The sequence below is a fragment of the Manis pentadactyla genome, chromosome X (genome assembly GCF_030020395.1).
Source record: "Manis pentadactyla isolate mManPen7 chromosome X, mManPen7.hap1, whole genome shotgun sequence".
NCBI classification, from domain to species: Eukaryota; Metazoa; Chordata; class Mammalia; order Pholidota; family Manidae; genus Manis; species Manis pentadactyla.
Genome location: NC_080038.1, coordinates 138449006 through 138465667, shown reverse-complemented (window position 1 = coordinate 138465667; position 16662 = coordinate 138449006). Strand labels below are relative to the sequence as shown.

General features: G+C 57.6%; 2 protein-coding genes across 2 annotated transcripts; both read right to left on the bottom strand.

The window, feature by feature from the left end:
* Positions 1-437: 437 nt before the first annotated feature.
* On the bottom strand, positions 438-1286 carry LOC118910064 (melanoma-associated antigen 10-like). The gene has a single exon (XM_036880881.2). The coding sequence runs from the start codon at positions 1260-1262 to the stop codon at positions 438-440; it is 825 nt and encodes a 274-aa protein (XP_036736776.2). The 5' UTR covers positions 1263-1286.
* A 6793-nt stretch (positions 1287-8079) lies between these two features.
* Positions 8080-9491, bottom strand: LOC118910063 (heat shock transcription factor, X-linked member 3). The gene is made up of 2 exons (XM_057495401.1): positions 9033-9491; positions 8080-8469 (listed from the first exon to the last, which is right to left on the bottom strand). Exons 1-2 carry the CDS (start codon positions 9489-9491, stop codon positions 8080-8082), a joined length of 849 nt encoding a protein of 282 aa, XP_057351384.1.
* Positions 9492-16662: the final 7171 nt, after the last annotated feature.

The window sequence follows — 16662 nt, the reverse complement described above, 5'->3', positions numbered from 1 at the left end:
TCGGGACACCGTCCATTTTACTGCTAATTTCCATCACTTTTGGGAGGGAGTGGCGAGGCCGATGCCATGTGACCTAGTTCCGGTCACAAACTCAGATGGAAGGTGTCCCCATGTGTCTACAAAACAGCAACGCACTGAACTGGTAAGCTACAAACATACATGGGATAGATGTCATACAGAAACAGATGCTGATGCTAAGCCTCCTTTCTATGAAAAGGAACAACAGGGGGAAACACACCAGAGGTAACAAGGACCCACTTCCATGGGGTCGGGGAGAACAGGAGCCCAGAGGCTCTAGCCCACGTGGCACAGAACCTGCGCTCCTTAGAGTGCTGGCTGCTCTCTCTCCTAGGCCAGAGGGAGAAGGGGCCTGACTGCATGCCCGGAAAAAGTGCCTGCCTGATGGGAGCTTGGCCCGGGCCTGGCCGCCCGTCTGCTCAGGGACGGTGTTCCTCATTGCTTCTAGCCTCCTCGGATGGGGATTGGGAAGAGCCTGCAGCCCTGCTAAGGAGCCTGAGCAAAAACTGCTGGACCTGCACCTCACCGGCCTCTGCGTGGGCCCTGGGGCCCCAGAGCAGCTCACAGCGAGCGGGATCGCTGTCGGGCACCTGCTGGTACTCCAGGTACTGCTCCTGCACCCAGACCCCAGTTATGAGCTCCCTGGGGTCCCCATAGATGAAGTGCTCCCTCCCAGGACACACGCCCGCAGCACTCAGCACTCCCCACACTTCCTCCTCAGAGGCCTGGCCACCCCGCAGTAGGATCACGCCCAAGAGTAGGGCCAGGAGGCCGGTCTTGGGCAGGCTCTGCTCTTTGGTCATCCCATCCCAGGTGAGGCCCAGGGTGGGGACCAGGACATAGCAGTGGCTGCTGGGATCCACTTCCTTTACATCAATGCCAAAGGCAACCTGAAAGCACCAAGACGCATGGCTGAAGATGTCAGGGAAATGGTCCTGGTGATCCTGGACAACACGCTCCAGCATCTCTGCCTTCGTGGTTGGCTCCTTGGCGCAGTACTTGTGGAGCAGGAAGGCCACCAGACCAGCCGCCGCATTACGAATCATGGCCGTGGGATAGGATGCCGTGTCTTCCAGGGCCCGTACGGTGCTCAGACCCTCTGCCATTGGGCTGCCGGAGCCACCATCGGGTGGGCTCGGTGGAACGGAGAAAGCAGCAGTGAGCGAGCGGCAGGCACCCTGAGGGCTCTGGAGGGGACTCGGTATCCCCGGAGGACTGTAAGCTTCCTCCAGAGGGCTTGACATCAGACAACAGAAAGAGCCGGAGGAGCTTGGGGTCGAAGGACAGCAAAAGCAAGAGGAACAAGAGGGAGAAGAGGGGAAGGAGGATGATGAGCAGGAAGGAGGAGAAGGAGGAGGTGAAGGAGGAGGAGGGGAAGGGGGAGGAGGAGGGGAAGGGGGAGGAGAGGGAAGAGGAGGGGAAGGGGGAGGGGAAGGGGGAGGGGAAGGAGTGGGGGAAAGAGGAGGAGTTGGAGGGACGCTGTTGCACAGCATGAGGATTCTGTGCTCCTGGGAGGCCCTGGGTGTCCCTGGGGGATGGAGGCCTTCCTCAAGCATCCAGTGCTGTAGCTTCGCAGGACGAGGCACGATGACTTGCTGAGCAGCCGGCAGGAGGGTGGGAACGAGGTGGGAGCTCTGGACCCTGGGGCCTGCGGGGACAGGGAGCATAAGGGGCCTTGGCCCACAGATGAGGCCCTGGTGGCCCCCACACAGGCTGCTTCCCCGGCTCCTCTTTGGGGCTGCGCATGGGCCTCCCAGGGGTCTCCCCTGCTGGGCGGGTGGGCTGTCCCTGCAGAAACCGCAGGGCGCTGTGAGGCAGACCTCGGGGAGGGTTCTGCAAAGCCTGAGGCTCTAGGGCTTGGTACAGGGGCGCCCTCTGTCTGGGATGGGACAGCTCTGGGGACACATTCTGGATGGGCGTCCCACCTTGTCTCCTACCTTGGCCTGTGCCTCCACGACTCTGCAACCTCTGGACAGGTGCCTCAGACTAAGGCGCTCACCTGCCGATTCCTGGAGTCCCTGAAAGAGGTCACGAGGGGGCACATCAGGGTGAGGGCTGCCAGCCCAGCCCTGGGCCCACCGGTGCTGACAGGTGAGGTGTGCTCGCCTCTGTGAAGTACCCATCTGGCGAGGAAGGGGTGTCCCCTGTAGGCGCATTCAGGACCCTCTCCCCCCACCAGGCCCCTCCCCCCGATGCTGGCCTCAGACAGAGCTCTCGGAACAGGGCACACACTCCGGAGCAGGAACAGAAGGAAGTGAGTGCCCACGTGAGTCCAGGCCCTGCCTTGGCTGGCAGGCCTCCTGGCATGGGGAGCCTGCTGGGTCCTCACAGGGTCCCCAGTCAGGGCCCAGGATGCTGCCTCAGCTGACCTGGGTAGCGATGTCGGGGGCAGGCCCTCCTGTCCCAGAGAACCCTGACCTGGACACGAGGAGGGCCTCAGCCAGCCAGCCCTGCCCAGGGCCTCCTGGCGAGGAGAAGGGGAAGCCGGTCTCTGCATGGTCCCTCCTCCTTTTGGGTAGGCCAACCTTCATGCCCTCCGTCCTGCCAAAGGGTTCTGTTCCTCACCTCCCTGAGAGGTAGAGGCAGAGGTTCTGGCACACACCAGGAGGCAACACCTCTCCCGGGTCTTCAGGGGTCATGCAAGCAGGGCCAACTTCACGGGCGCCCTCTCTGGCTGGAGGGGCAGTCCCCTGAGCATCCTCAGGGGTTTCCTACTTACCCCTGGCAGGGCCTGCAACTATCCCTTCTGCTAACCTGAGGATGCAGCCTGCAGGCTGAGGCCCACCATCAAGCTCACAACCAGCAGGAGCAAGTGGGGAAAGCCATAACTCCTAACAGCTGGCCTGGCCTCTCAGGAACGACCTCAGGGGCAGATACACTTAGGGTCCCCCATGTCTTGGCCCCCAGGCGTCTGCTCCATCTTCCCCCAGCAACCTGAGCACCCCTGTGAAGACCTGAAGGCACACTCCTCACACCACGGCCCTCACCTCTGGAAGACCCAAAAGCAGGGGGGCAGGGAACACCTTATCTGCATGTCCCGCTCTGGGGCCTCCCAACACCATGCCCAAGGGCCCAGGTTCTCTGCCTGTTTGGGCTCTGCAGTCCTTAGGCGTCCCTCAGGGTCCTCACCTTGACTCCCAGGAGGACCTGGGTCCTCCCTTCTACCAAGAGGAGGCCCTGCCTGCTCCTTATGCAAGTCCCCGGGTCCTGTGATACCCGGATGAGGAAGTCAGGGCCAGCTGCATAGGTTCTGAGCACCCTGGAGCTCCCAAACTTCAGTCTTTCTGGGAGTCCAGGGTCCGTCAGTCCTCCTGGGGGATCCTCATCATGATTCCCAGCAGGGCCTGAGCCCTCCTCTCGGCTGAACTCAGGCCCTGTTCCTTAAGCCAGTCCCAGTCCCTCTGAGGCCCGGAGGAGGAAGTCAGGGCACACCACATGTAATCACTCCACCCCGGGGCCTCCTATGGCTGACAGGCAGGGGCGGCTCCTCTGGGGCCCCTTGTCCTCCTCCCTCAGGGTCCTCACCACAACGCGGGCAGGGCCTGTGATCCTCCGAATGTTGACCGGGGCCGTCGTGTCCGACCAAGGCCCTCCCTGCACTGACACACCCCCGAGTGACGTCTGCGGCCGTCTCAACGGGTCACCAACCCAGGGGTTCTCTGGGCAGACGACTGCGCCCGTGGTGGATTCCGGGGGCACCCTCAGCCCTCCCTCCTGGCCTCCCGTTGACTCCCGGTGGGTCTGTGCCCCCGCCCTCTGCCCACCTGGGTTCCCTCCTCAGGGCAAGGCCTTCCCTCTCACGATTCAAAATGGCGGGTGGCGGCATGGGTGTGGCATGCGGGTCACAGTGCCCAGCCTGAAGACCCTCCCGGGGCCTCCTCGGGCGACGGCATGGGACCCCTGAATTCTTGGGCGGGGGCCCTCAAGCCTCCCCCATGGTTCTACCTGGAGTCCTCGTGGGTGACCTGAATCTGGCGTCCGACACCGAGGCCGTCCCGTCCCTCAGGCCTCCCGGACAGAAGACTAATGACGTCACATCCGGAAGCCGGGTCGGAGCGCCCCCTGGAGGCTGCCAGGATGAGCGCACAAGGATTCCGGGCACGGGGCGCGGGGTGGGGGTCCTCGCTCCTCCCTCTGGGCGTCCCTTAAACCCCGCCTTCTCCCACCTGCCGCGGCTCATAAGGCCCAGGGCTCTGCCTCCCCAGGTCCTTAGTGGACGTGGTGTGGTGGTGGGATGCGGGGAGGTGGGGCAGTGAGGGGAATAAGGGGGGATGTTGGGGGTCGGATGTTGGGTGCATGGGGGGAGGTGAGGGGGTGGATGTCGGGAGGTGGGGGGCAGGAGATGGGGGTTCGGGGGAGCTGTGGGGTGGGGTGAAGAATGTCAGGGCAAGCTGCATAAGTTCTTAGCACCCTGGAGCTCCCAAACCGCATTTGGATGAAGGTTTGTGGGAACTGGGTGTTGGGAAGTCAGTGGATAGGAGAGTTGGGGGCCAGTGTGGGGGCACAGTGGTGGGAGGTGTGGGGTAAGTGGCAGTGGAGAGGTGTAGTAGTGAGGTGGTATAGGGGTGGGATGGTGACAGTTGGGGGATTCTGGGAGGGGTGCAGGAAGATAGGGGTTGCTAAGTGGTGGGGTGGGAGGTGAGGTGCTGTGAAGCGGGGGGAGGGTTGTGGAGAATGGGGATTTCCGTGGCTGGGGGAGGGGAGAAGAGGCAGTGGACAGGGGTAGTAGTGAGGTGCAGTGATGGGGTGGGGAGAGGTGGGGCAGTTGGGGGAGAGGTGTGGGTATATGTGGGGTGGGATATTGGTGCGTGGGGGGAGTTCTGGGGGCCTGTCGGCAGGTGGGTGGGTTGGAGGGAGATGCGGGTAGGGGTGAGGGGTGGGGGGAGCTGGGGGTTGGGAAGTCGATGGGTGGGGGCATTGGGGACCAGTGTGTGGGCGCAGTGGTGAGAGGTGGGGTGGAAGGGGCCGTGGGAGGTGTAGTAGTGACATGTTGTGGGGGTGAAGTGAGGAGAGGTGGGGCAGGGGGAGGGGTGCAGGAAGGTAGGAGGTGGGAAGTTGAGGGTGCGGGAGGTGGGGTGGTGGGGGGCAGGGGGAGGGCTGTGGGGGGTGGGAAGTTCAGTGGGTGGTGGTATTTGTAATTGGGGTTGGGTGTCAGGGCATGGTGCTGGGAGGTGGGGGAGGGGCTCTGCCGCACATAGGAGCCAGCTTCTGTGACCACTGGCGTCCTGGCGTGCGTGTCCCCCCACCCCCACTCCTCACCGAGGGGTGTCCTCTTCAGCCCTTGCAGAACAGCCCTGCAGCCCCAGGACAGAGGCTTTCTAGGAAGCTGCAGGGTCCCTGGCCTTGGGGTGGGTCCAGGAAGAAGCACCCCTTCCCTTGGGGTGGGTGTCTTCACAGCCAGCCAGACTTCAAGTACTTTCTGTGTTAAGGATTTAATGTTTCCCAAAGAGGCTGAGCAGGTACAGGGTTCGCCATATGCACTGGATCCCCCAGGAAGAGCGGCAGCACCTAAAGCCGCAAAATGCCCAGCTCGGGGCATGGAGACTGGACAGCTGTCCCCTGCAGCCACGCCTGCTCACCCCTTCCTTTACTAAAGCTTCTGTAGGTCTTGGCACACACCTCACACCTTCCTCACAGGCCAGCAGCTCCTAGACTACCACTCTACGGTGGGTTCATGGGTTGTTGTCCTGCCTACCTAGTGCCCCATGGCTAATGCAGTGACGTCCAGTGAGCAAAAGCTCAGGGAATTTGGGGGGAATAAATGAGCCAGGGAGCAGAAATGTCATTTATAGAGCCAACCCTCACCGTTCCACCGCCGTCCTGGTCGGTGGGGTTTCAGGCACCCGGGGAACATTGGGGAGAGGTCAGGCCCATGGGCCATGAGCTTGGAGGGCTGCTGGATGATACTCATTGACATCCACGGTTCTGTGCTTCCGCAGGCCGTGGGAGGTCCGAGGAGCTCTGGGAAGATGAAGTTCAGCTGTCTGTCCCCCGCAGGGGCCCCTCGGTACCTGCCACCCTCCCTCAGCAGTGTCGCTGGGGCCTGCCCGTGACTTAGGTGGGGTCGTGCAGGACGAGGCCCTCTGCTCTTGGCTTCTCTGCCTCCTGCAGCCTCGCCCAGAGCTCCCCAAGCAGAGTTTGTCTCGTGGGAAACACTGACTGGGAGGCAGCCTGTTGGCTCCTCCGTGCCCGCTTGGCGATACCGCGTCTGTCTCCTGGAGGGGGTAGCGTGAGTTGAGTGAGCACATTCTCCCCCAGGCAGCCCTGGGCTTACAGAGGAAAATCATCCAGGTGCCTCTCCGTTTGTGCACAGGGCTCGTGGACATTGGGGACACTGTGCGGTGCCCAGAACTCCTAGCTCCTGACGAGGCTGCACACCTGGAAAGCCAAGCCGTGCTGGCTGACCTGACGCACAAGTACCTGACCACCCTGGCCAACCCCAGGTGGCTACTGGAGCCCATCCCCAGGAGAGGCGGGAAGGACGTCTTCCCGGTAGACATCCCAGAGCACCTGATCCACTCGGGCAGGAGGCCTGACGAGCATGGGCACCTCAGAGGAAGGTTGCCAAGAGAGCAGGCCGATCAGGACCCGTCAGCCGGCCCTGCACCATGCACGCTCGAGTCGGCTGCGAGCTGGATGGGCAGCGCCATGGACAGCGCTGCCCAGAGTGTGCTGCTGCCCTAAGCAGGTCCCCACTCTGCTTCAGGGGACCGGGGAGCGGAACTGTCCTTGCGGGACACCCCCTGGGCTGGCGACAGAGGCTCAGGGACTCTGATCTTTAGGGCAGAGGGAAAACTGCCAGTGAATGGCTTTGCGCTGCCACCGATTTTGGTCCGGCTGATTCCTGGAGCGTACAAAGAAGCGTGTTTTAAGAGACCTGCTTCATGCGCTCCCCTCTCTGGTCAAAATTCGTGGAAGGCTCGACCAGCACCCGGGGGACAAGTGGGCGCCGAATGATGGCCCGAGAGAGGCCAGCCGTGGACAGCCTCGTTCACGAGCAAGAGGACATCAGGCTTAGAAGTGGAGCGAGCCCCTGCCGTCCTTGCTCGTGACTCTTGCCCCATTGTGACAGTTTCTGCTGGCTCATGAAGCATGCGTGCTGGACCTGTCCCCACAGCTACTTGATGTCCAAGGAAGGGGCCCTAAGTACAGCTCTGACGAAAAAGTGTTCGGTGGTGGTGGTTTTTCTGTTGTGGGGATCCTTTTCATCTTTTCTTTAGGGTGGTTTCTTAGCAAAGTTGGTAGGATGCGTCACCCATGAGGACAATGGGCTTTGCCCCCGGTGCTGGCTGGGGCATGGCCCGTCTCTCTTCTGAGCCAGACCGCGGGGGTTGGACAGCCCTTGGCAGAAGGGGTGGCCCTGCTTTTAGGTGGGCCTCTCTGCCAGGCTCCTGGATCGTGGGCTGGAGATGCTCAGCTGCTGTTCAGGAGCGCCCTGGCACAACTTAGGGGCAGCCGTGGGGAGAGACCCTTGTGTGTCAGGATATGGGACTAAAGTAAGGAGATGCCCCCGAGGTCAGGAGCGATGCTCTTGTGTCTCCTGAGCAGCAGTCCAGGCTCAGGGGACAGGGTCTGCATGAGCTTGCCTCAGTGCGCCCCAGCCCAGTCCTCGGCTGAGGACTTGGTGTGCACATGGTGATCCGAGTCTAAGAGGACGGAGCCAACGCTCATCTTGACCAGGATTTCCAGCCACCTCGGGCTTACACTGAGGTCTGTGTGGGACAGCAAGGTAGAAAGAACCACAGACTCGAAGGCTTCACATTTGATTGTTTATTTGCTCCCACAGGGGTTTGCTGTTCTTTATGAAAGCCAAAAATAGGTCCATGGCTACAGAACGGTGGGGTTTTTCTTTGCTTTTCTTTTTAATGTACCACCAGTGGCCTCTGAGATTAGGGACCTGGCTTATCCTCGAACTGCTTACAGAATACACTTGTAACCCGAGGAGCTCTCTTCCTGCTCACGCCCTTCAGGGGGCCTCCTTTGGGGCCATGAACATAAGGGGGGCAAGCAGGATGGAATAACAGCTGCTGCACAAGGCCATCACCCTTGCCTTAATCTGGGTCAGCTGGGGGGCTGCTGGGCGGCTCCCCTGCGCTGTTGCTTCCAGCAGTGGCCGGGGGCACACATCCCATTCCTGGACATGCTCTCCCAGCTTGGGCCCTGTGGCTCCCTAGGGGAGCAACTGTGCGTGGGACAGCGGGCTGCAGTGTGCATAGACCAGGCGCCAGGGAAGGTAGGAGAGTGGCTGGTGCCGGGCCCCTGAGCACTTGGGCCTTTGTGCTGGGCTTCTGCACAGGCTGCTCTGGCGGACTCCCTGCCGCAGACGCACAGACAGCTTCTTACAGTGGCTACCGGCTTTTCTGGAGCTGCGGCGCATCTCCCTGCCTGGGTGGCGCTCCTCAGGTAACCTCTTCTCTGGACCATATTCTCCACCAGCAGAGGCTTGTCTCTCTGAAAGTTAGGAGTTGCGATAGACCTGGAACAAAATCATTTCAGTCATTCCAGGAGAGAATGTTCCTTCTTCCCCCACCGCCTCCCTCCACTCCCTCCTTCCCCACCCAGCCCCGGCCTCTGTCCACCCTCCCCACCTCCCCCCACCACCACCTTCCCCCCATCCTTTCCCCCACCCCCACACCACCACCTCCCCCACACCCCCGGTCCAAATGGTCTCATTTCACTCTGGAGAAGACATCTTTTTTAAACTGCTGGCAAGTTGCATTAGGCTTTACGGCCTGAGTGCCCTAAAGATCGGCAATGCAGCGGTTAAGGTGTTACTGTCACTAGTTGGGGTTAACTGGCCTCAGCCTGTGGTCACACCTGCAGGTCATCTCTAAGGGGGCTGTAGTGTAACCTGAGGATCCATCCATACTGTCTCATCTCTCGGTAAGTAACGTCTCACGAGGAAAAAAAGTCACCCTCAGGAGCTAAACCCTCTGAGCGTGACGGTCCCCCGGGTCTACTCGGGAGGGGTGGGAGTGACACAACACGGGGAACGGAAGGACTTTCTACTTTACCATCATCCTCTTGTTCCCTGGAGAGCACGCACAAGGGTCGTCGGGGCGTATTTTGCTGAACCCACACAGGTTCATTTGGCGGATGGAAGTCGTCAGGCTGTCCGTTTCAAAAATTCTGTCCGAGCCACTCCGGTGAGGGATCTCCCTCTGGAAGAGGTCTTGCTTGTTGATCACAGCATCTCCATGGTCGTTCCAGTGCACAGACGTGAAGGCGTCATCCTGCACTATCAGCCACAGCTTTCTTGGCAAGGGCAGCCTGAGAATGTCCTTGATGTCTTGTCTCCCATGCTGGTGGTGCCTGGGTGTGGGCCTACGGCTTGGTCGCCGTGCTGCTCCACAGTGTCCCTGGAACCCAAAAGTGGATCCGGGCATGAATCGGGGGACCCCTGTGTCCGGCTCTCCGTCACCTACCAGGGCCGGCTTGGCTTTGTGTACCTCGTCGGTACCCTGGCTAGCCATGGAAGTAATCTAGATCAGGAGCATTTTCTACCCGAGACCTATCCCCAGAACGCTCGAGTCAGAAATACCTTGGCTCAGGGCGGGGATGCCCAGTGAATACTGCCCACGACATTCTAGAGTGTTGGTAGGGGGGCATCCCGCTGCTTAGGTCATCGTCCTCTGGCTGCCACGTGATGTCACAAAGGTGGCTCCTGGCCAGCCTGTAGAGGAGCCCTGGCCCTGAGTGGGGGAGGGGGCAGGTGTGAGGTGCCCCGCTTCAGTTTTTGGGAGAAGCCTGGGGCGGTGTGGTTGGCGTTCCCAGAGGGGGCTCCCATGTGCTGCCAGGCACCCAGTTTCATTCACAGGCCAGGCCCCAGCTGGGCTGGAAATCCATGATCCCATGCCCACTCCCACCCCTAGAGGCGGGGGAGGCCTGTTGCTGGCTTCTCTGCTTTGCTCAAGGGCCAGGCCCTGTTTAGTCCTAGCATGGCTACCACCAAGACCGCCCACGGCAGTTGGGTCCCTGGGGGCCTGTGCCTCCCGGGGGTGGCGGTCCCAATGGGCGGGTCAGCCTAGTCTCTCGCCCGTTCTCCCCGCGGTCCCACCCCCCCCGCCAAGCCACCCCGCTTGGTCTCTTGCATCGGCTCATCTGCTCCTGCTGCTTGGTCAGTGCTGCTCACACCAGAGTTGGGCCCAAACAGAGAGTCCTGTAGTCTTGCCCCTGGGGTCACGTTGTCCGCAGAGTCAGGCTGTGCCGAGCAGGGCGGGAGAGCCCCTGCAGCTCCTCGACCTCGGTGCTAGTCGCAGCCTCTCAGACCCACGGTGGCCCCCAGTGCCGACATGTGCTCAGGTGGCCCTGCGCCTCTGCTGTGCTTGGCACACTCCCCTTGAGCTCTGCTTGCCTCCAGATCTCGTCCCTCTGCAGATCACAACGCACTTGTCTTTAGTTGCCATTTCCTCCCCATAGAACCTCTTCTCACTGCCCAAGACGTGCTGGCCTGGGGACCACCTGCATTGGCCCTTTCCAATCAGCTGCCCCAGACACTCGGCTCCAGCCCCCCCCTTGGCGGCCTGCCTCCATCCCGGAGCCCAGTTTCCTCCCTGTGGCGGGGTAGTCTGGCTTCTGCTCCCTCGGGTTTCTGACCTCCCGCTTCCTGATTCGGTCTGCTCTGGCACCTTCCCTTTTGATCACTGGATTCTGGGCTTCGGCATATATTGTTCTGTGGAAACGTTACATGTGTTCCTCATCCACTCCACGCCAGGCCTGGTCTCCGTGCCCCAAGCCCGCCCCCACCCCTCGTGTGTCCCTCTCCTGCCATTACCCGGATGCTAGGTGCATCGCACAACCTTGTTTGCTGTTGGGTTACTTTCCAGAGGGCGCCCTGCACGCAGAAGCACTCCTAAGGAACATGCCCACGCATTTAGCTAAACGTGACTCCAGGAAGCCCATATGAAGGCACCCGTCGTGCATTTGCACATCGATGAGAGTCTGGCCACAGGATGGGACGAAACCCAAATCCAAGTCATCTTCACCATGGATTGAGGGGACACGAGAGCGGTTACATTTTGGGGATCGTGCATTCTCTCGCTGACGGCATGGACGGCTTTGTTCACATGAACCCTATCCAGGGAGCCAGGGCGGTTTGGTGGGGAGGCCCTGCCTGCAAGGATCCCTGGTCCTTGTCCCAGCTCTGCTACAAAGTAGGGTCGTCTGCCCTCTGTTGCTGAGAGGGGAGTGCAGAGTTGAGGGTTTGAAGAGACCCTCTGAAGGGGCCTTGGAGACTAAGGCCCGTAGACCTTGAGGGAGCCCCCAGGCCTGCATGCTGGCTCTGTCCTGATGTTTGTGCTTCTAAAACGTCCACAAAGCAGTCATCCAAGAAGTGGCTTTATGCTGTAGGGACGTGCCCGGGGAGGCTCAGAACTTGAACAGAGGCCTTTCCCGGCTTCTCAGAAGGGGCTCCTAGAGTCTCTGGCTAAAAGGCCAGCTGCCTTCCATTGCATACCAAGGATGTGCTCCCCAGGGAGTTTCTGTGTTCCCCAGCGAGGTCTGTCAGGACTGCAATGTGTGCTTCTTCTGCTGGGGCCTCTGCTAGTTCATGAGCTCAGCTGATGACAAACACAAAAGGATTTGACCGCTTGGCGGGAGGGAAACGAGAGAGAAGGGGACACCTCAGGAAACCACAACCCACGTTCGGCAGAGAGCAGGAATTGGTTTGAGGTGGTTTAGGCCCGTTTATGGCCTAAGTCTTCTGCAGGGCCATTAGCTGATGGTCTTTGTTTCCAGAGTCACCAAATCTCTGATGGGGTTGAGAATTCAGGACATCAGGCTCCTCTCGTCCTCCCAAGAGGAAGTGTGTCTGTCCATGGCGCTGTCTTCCGTCTAGTTGAAGCAAGGCGGTATGTAGTCTCAGCCTCCCTCGACCAAGCCTCCTCAGTCCCAGAATTCCACCCTGGGGCCTGTGGGCGCCAGTCAGATGGTCCTTATTAGGTACCTGTCGAACGCAGGGCCCTTTGAGAGAGGACACTGGTTTGCACTTCAGTGCTGCAGAGGTCCCAGAGATGACCCTCCGTGTGTGCTACCACCGCATGGGCCCCGACCCCCAGCCAGGCGACTTCCGCAGAGCACTGCCGACTGGGCTCCGAGGACAGCCCCCCGAGGGGAAAGCGATGTCAGTCTTGGCCTGCCACAGCTTCTGCACAGCCCTGCAGCCATGGAGAAAGCACCCAGCCCTGGGCTGCGAGCCCCACGGCCTGGGGCCAGCCTCGGGGCCTGCCTGGCCGGCTGGCCTTGCCTACCACCCCCTCTTTCGGGTCCTCCGTCCTGGTGCCCTCGGTGCCCAGAGGAACAGGCCCCTTGCTGGGCCCCCTCCCCTCGGGCCCCAGGCATGGCCCTGCGGTTGGTTTTGCAGGGTGGGAGACAGAGGGTGCCATGGGGCCTTCCTCAGCCAGGGTTTGGGCATGCCGGTTGCACGGACAGGGGGCCTATTGACATCTGAGGCCTGCCTTCTCCAGCCTTGCCGGCCACTGCACTCGCCTTACCCCCTCGGGTACCCTCCCACCACAGTCACTCACCACCTGCCGGGTACAGGGTCCCCAGTCAGCCCCTGGCGCCTGTTTGTGGCACGCCACTGCCGGAACTGTCCTTGTGCCGCCTGTGTGGGGGCAACAACCTCCTCCATCCGGTGTGGGGCCCCGCTCCATGGCCCCGTGCTTGGTGAGGCCTTCCTCCTCTCCCAGTTCCACTCGTGGCTCCTTCCCTGTGGCTCCCCCACCTCAGCTGCCATGTTCAGTCCCCGCTGGGGGACTCCTGTCCCCCTGTAGGTTGGCCATGTCCGTGTCTCCTCCAGTGAGGAAGGAGGTTCCCGAGGGCGGTGGAGACTGCAGTGTGAACCCCGTCCCAGGTGTGCACATTTTGAAATGAACAAAGTTCTGTGTCTTCAGAGCTGGGGGTCAGGGTCCTTGCAAAGGGCTCTGCACCGTAACGGTGACAGTGGGAGCAGAGGGGGACAAGGGCATCTGGGTCACAGCAGCTGTGCCAAGAGCTCCAGGGGTCTGCGCCATTTACTCTGCCCCACTGGCCCTTGGGCAGGTCCCAGGAAAGGCCACAAAGGCTCGGCCTAGGCCACAAAAGGTGGAGTCTAGGGCCCAGGTTCCACCCTGGACCAGTAGCAGAGTCAGATTCGCACCCACAGCCTTGCCTCCAGAGAGGGGGCCTGTGTCTGCCCCAAAGCCACCGGCAAGCTGCAGGGACAAGCAGCGATGGAGAGTCTTTCTTGTGTGGGGGCGTCTCAATCTGTAGGTGTCCAAGGCTGGGGTTGGGGGTTGTGCCGGCAGGCGTGCCCTTAGAGGCTAACCAGGGCATGGGGGCCATGGGGCCAAACCAGCCTTTCTAAAGGAGCCATAAGTAACCTTTGTGGCAGCCAGCTTCCCTCCCTGGCTGCACACGGGGAGACCTGGGTTCTCGGGGCTCCCACGGGTGTTCCTTTCTGGTAGCGCTGAAGAGTCCCCATTAGGGACATCATCCCTGTAGTCATCATGGTGCTCCAGACAGTCGCACCCAATCTGTCTGTCTGTCGTAACCTAGTGTGTCAGAAACAGGGCAAGGCTCCTGACGGTCTGTGACTGGCGGAGCCCCCGGGGAAAGGAAGACCACTTGGGAAAGAGAGGCAGGCTCCAGGTGGAGACGGACTTTGAGGGACGGAAAAGGCAGTGTCCGTGTGATGGTATCCAAATGGGCCCAAGCTGACCTGTGCTCGTGATTCCGGGAGTCATTGGCTGCTTCACCACAGGCTCAGTCCTATTGTATTAGAGACCTGTCGGCACCCACCTCACGTTCTCCCACGTCTGAGTGATCCAAACAGGCTAGCAGATGTTTGGCCACCTAGAGCCTGCCTGCACTGGGTACCCCAGCGAACCTCACCCCATGCCGGCCACAATGAGATCAGGTGCAGCCTTGTGCTTCTAAGAGCGCAAGCCGCTCCCCAAGCTTCTGGGCGACATCGCTTGGACGTGGAGACCCTCTCCAAGTGTCCGCCTCCTGGCAGCGCCCTTGTCCCCCTCCCTAAGTCCCTCGGGCTGCTGTGACCAAACAGGGTGATCTAGGAAGTCGCGGAGTGGCCAAGGGCAGGCTGCCCTGAAATGTGCCACTTTGGCATGCAGATTATTTAGGAGCTGAAAACAGGAAGGCCCAGAATATTGAGAAAGAACCTTTGACCTTCCCCGAGTGCCCGAAAAGAGTTTAGCTAGAGGACCTGCCCCTGCAAGAGAGCTGTTGCTCTAGAAGACTCCATTACAAGAAGCACTGGGGTGGTAGACAGGGAGGAGCCCAGCAAAGTCTGCTGAAATTTCTCTTGTACACAGGTCCCATTGTTGCCGTGTGGCCCCGCGAGCATTTGCTCATCAGACCTTTACTCTTTCTCACCTTCCGGTGAATTAACTTCCTTCTCCTTAGCCCGGGGTGACAGCCAGGCCTCCTTGTGCCCACTGTCTTTGGAATCTCCTGCCAGGGATTCCCTGTACTATTTAATTCAATTTGACCTTCTCCATCAATTTAATTAGTAGACCAGCTAAAGAAACTTAAAGGGAAGAGGAAAATGTTTCCTCCAAAACAGTGTGAAAAAATGAAAATACCTATGCTTCCCATGGGTACTTTGGAAGTCCACACAAATAGGGATATGGGCTTAGTAAATGCTTTTTATGCCAAGTCTTTATTAATTATATTTATTTAAATATATGATTTTTTAAAAATATTTAAATTTAAATATTATTTTATATTTAAATGTAATTCTATTTAGTTAAATACATGTGAACATCCTGATTGATACAAACATACAAGTTTCTAGAAGGATCTGATGCTTCCATGTTTTTCTCATCTTGCAAAGATACCTAGTAATAGGCCCTCCAACCCGTCACGCCCCGTTTTCTCATTAGGACTGCCATTCCACTAACTTCAGCTGCTCCATAGCTCCTGTTTAGACTTCCAAATAGTTTTTCCCACCTCTGGTCTCTCCCTACCCAAAGTCCACTATTCAAGGCACCAAAGTGATTTTTCTAAATACAGATTTGATCGTGTTAGCACTGTGCTCAAACCACAATGTTTTCAGTCTTCTTAGCATAATGTTCAAGGTCCTTCATAATTTGCCTGCAGCCTACCTCTCAGCCTCATCCTTGCCCTTCTCCCCTTCTCCCCTCTCCTGTAGTTTGTTACACCAGATGTCTTACCATGACCAAAACACAGTATGCACTTGTGCCGGTCTCTCCTTTTGCATCTGCTGTTCCCTTTCCACCTTTTGCAACCAATACAAGTGACTCACCCCTGTAGGTCCAGCTCTAGTGTGACTTTTACTAGGTGTTCCTGCCCAGGACAGCTTTGTGGCTATGTCTTCTCTATTCTCAATGCTTTCTGGGTATCCTCCTGTCAAGGCATTTCCAACTCTGTGTTAGCTTTTGTTTTATGTATGACTTTCTGTACCACTTGATTATGGACTCCTGGAGGATAACAGCTGGAGTTTGCACACTGTTTAATAAATGTTTGTTATTTGAATGAATGAATGAGTTGCTAAATTAATGGTTTTCCCCAGCTATGGTCATTAGTCAGCATTCAAAACACTCCTTTTCCATTCTGGAATCTCTTTATTTCCCTACAGTATATAATAAGGCCTCCTAACTTTACCAGAGGTCTGGGAAAGGAAATGTAATAAATGGGAAAGTATTGTTAAGTAGGCCTGTGTGGGCATTAGTTTAAACCTTTTAAAGACAGAAAGTACACTCCAGAAAACATTATGAAGGAGAAAGTTGAAAAAATGGATTGTTGTGTAATAGCTAAGAGTGTAAAGTCCTTTTCTTGGACCCTGGAAACAATAAGGTGATAACCCATATTTCAATCCCTTCCCTTCTCTGGCTCTTGCCAGCATTTACCACATGAAAAAAGCCATCACATTTTTTCATCCAGACTTCTGCTCTCTAAAAAGTGAAAAGGAATTACTTTCATATCATTTGTTCTTGAGTTTCATAGTTTTATGATGATAGGGTAAGATTTATTAATGTAGCATGGTTTCAAAAATAATTGCATGCTGTAGGTAAAAATTACTTGTTCCATTTTCAAAACTGTGGAAATTTCTTCATCCAGAATTTAATTTACAGGTTTACTTTAGTGTAATTCAAATCATGGCACAATTGTAAAGTAAACCATACAGTTGTACATTTTTATATCTAAAGATGTCTTAGGACCATTTTTGTCCAATGTACATGACAGATTTGGGGAGACTGATATTATTACAACTTACAGAAAAAGAAACAGCTATTGGCAATATGAGATGTGATGTTTTAAAAAAGCCAAACACCAGTTTTTAATCTACCAGTCCTAGGGGTAACCCAAATAAATGTAAAGAATTCTTAAAATGTTTAAGAATTAAGCCAGAGACCTATGTACTTATTTACCAAGTCAATCTTTAAGGTCTATTTTGACATTTTTACTTAATTTGATTGTTTATAACAATCATGAATGGAATTCAATGATGTCAAGGTTATTAGGATAAAACAAAATAAAATAATGTCAGAAGTTTCCTAAGTCACAGCTAGCTGCTACTGTGATTCAGCAACTTTTCGCAGTTGCAGACCAAAGCTTTCTGAATCTGTAGCCATCTGACCCGTCCCAGAGCTCAAGGGAGAGGCTTCTGCCGCCTGAATCCAC

Bases quoted from the DNA above. Each gene is read 5' to 3' on its own strand.
- LOC118910064 (XM_036880881.2), bottom strand. From the start codon at position 1,262: ATGTCAAGCCCTCTGGAGGAAGCTTACAGTCCTCCGGGGATACCGAGT.
- LOC118910063 (XM_057495401.1), bottom strand. From the start codon at position 9,491: ATGGCTAGCCAGGGTACCGACGAGGTACACAAAGCCAAGCCGGCCCTG. The intron at 8,470-9,032 runs GTAAAGTAGAAA...CCTAACTTTCAG, and splicing joins CAGGGAACAAGAGGATGATG to AGAGACAAGCCTCTGCTGGT.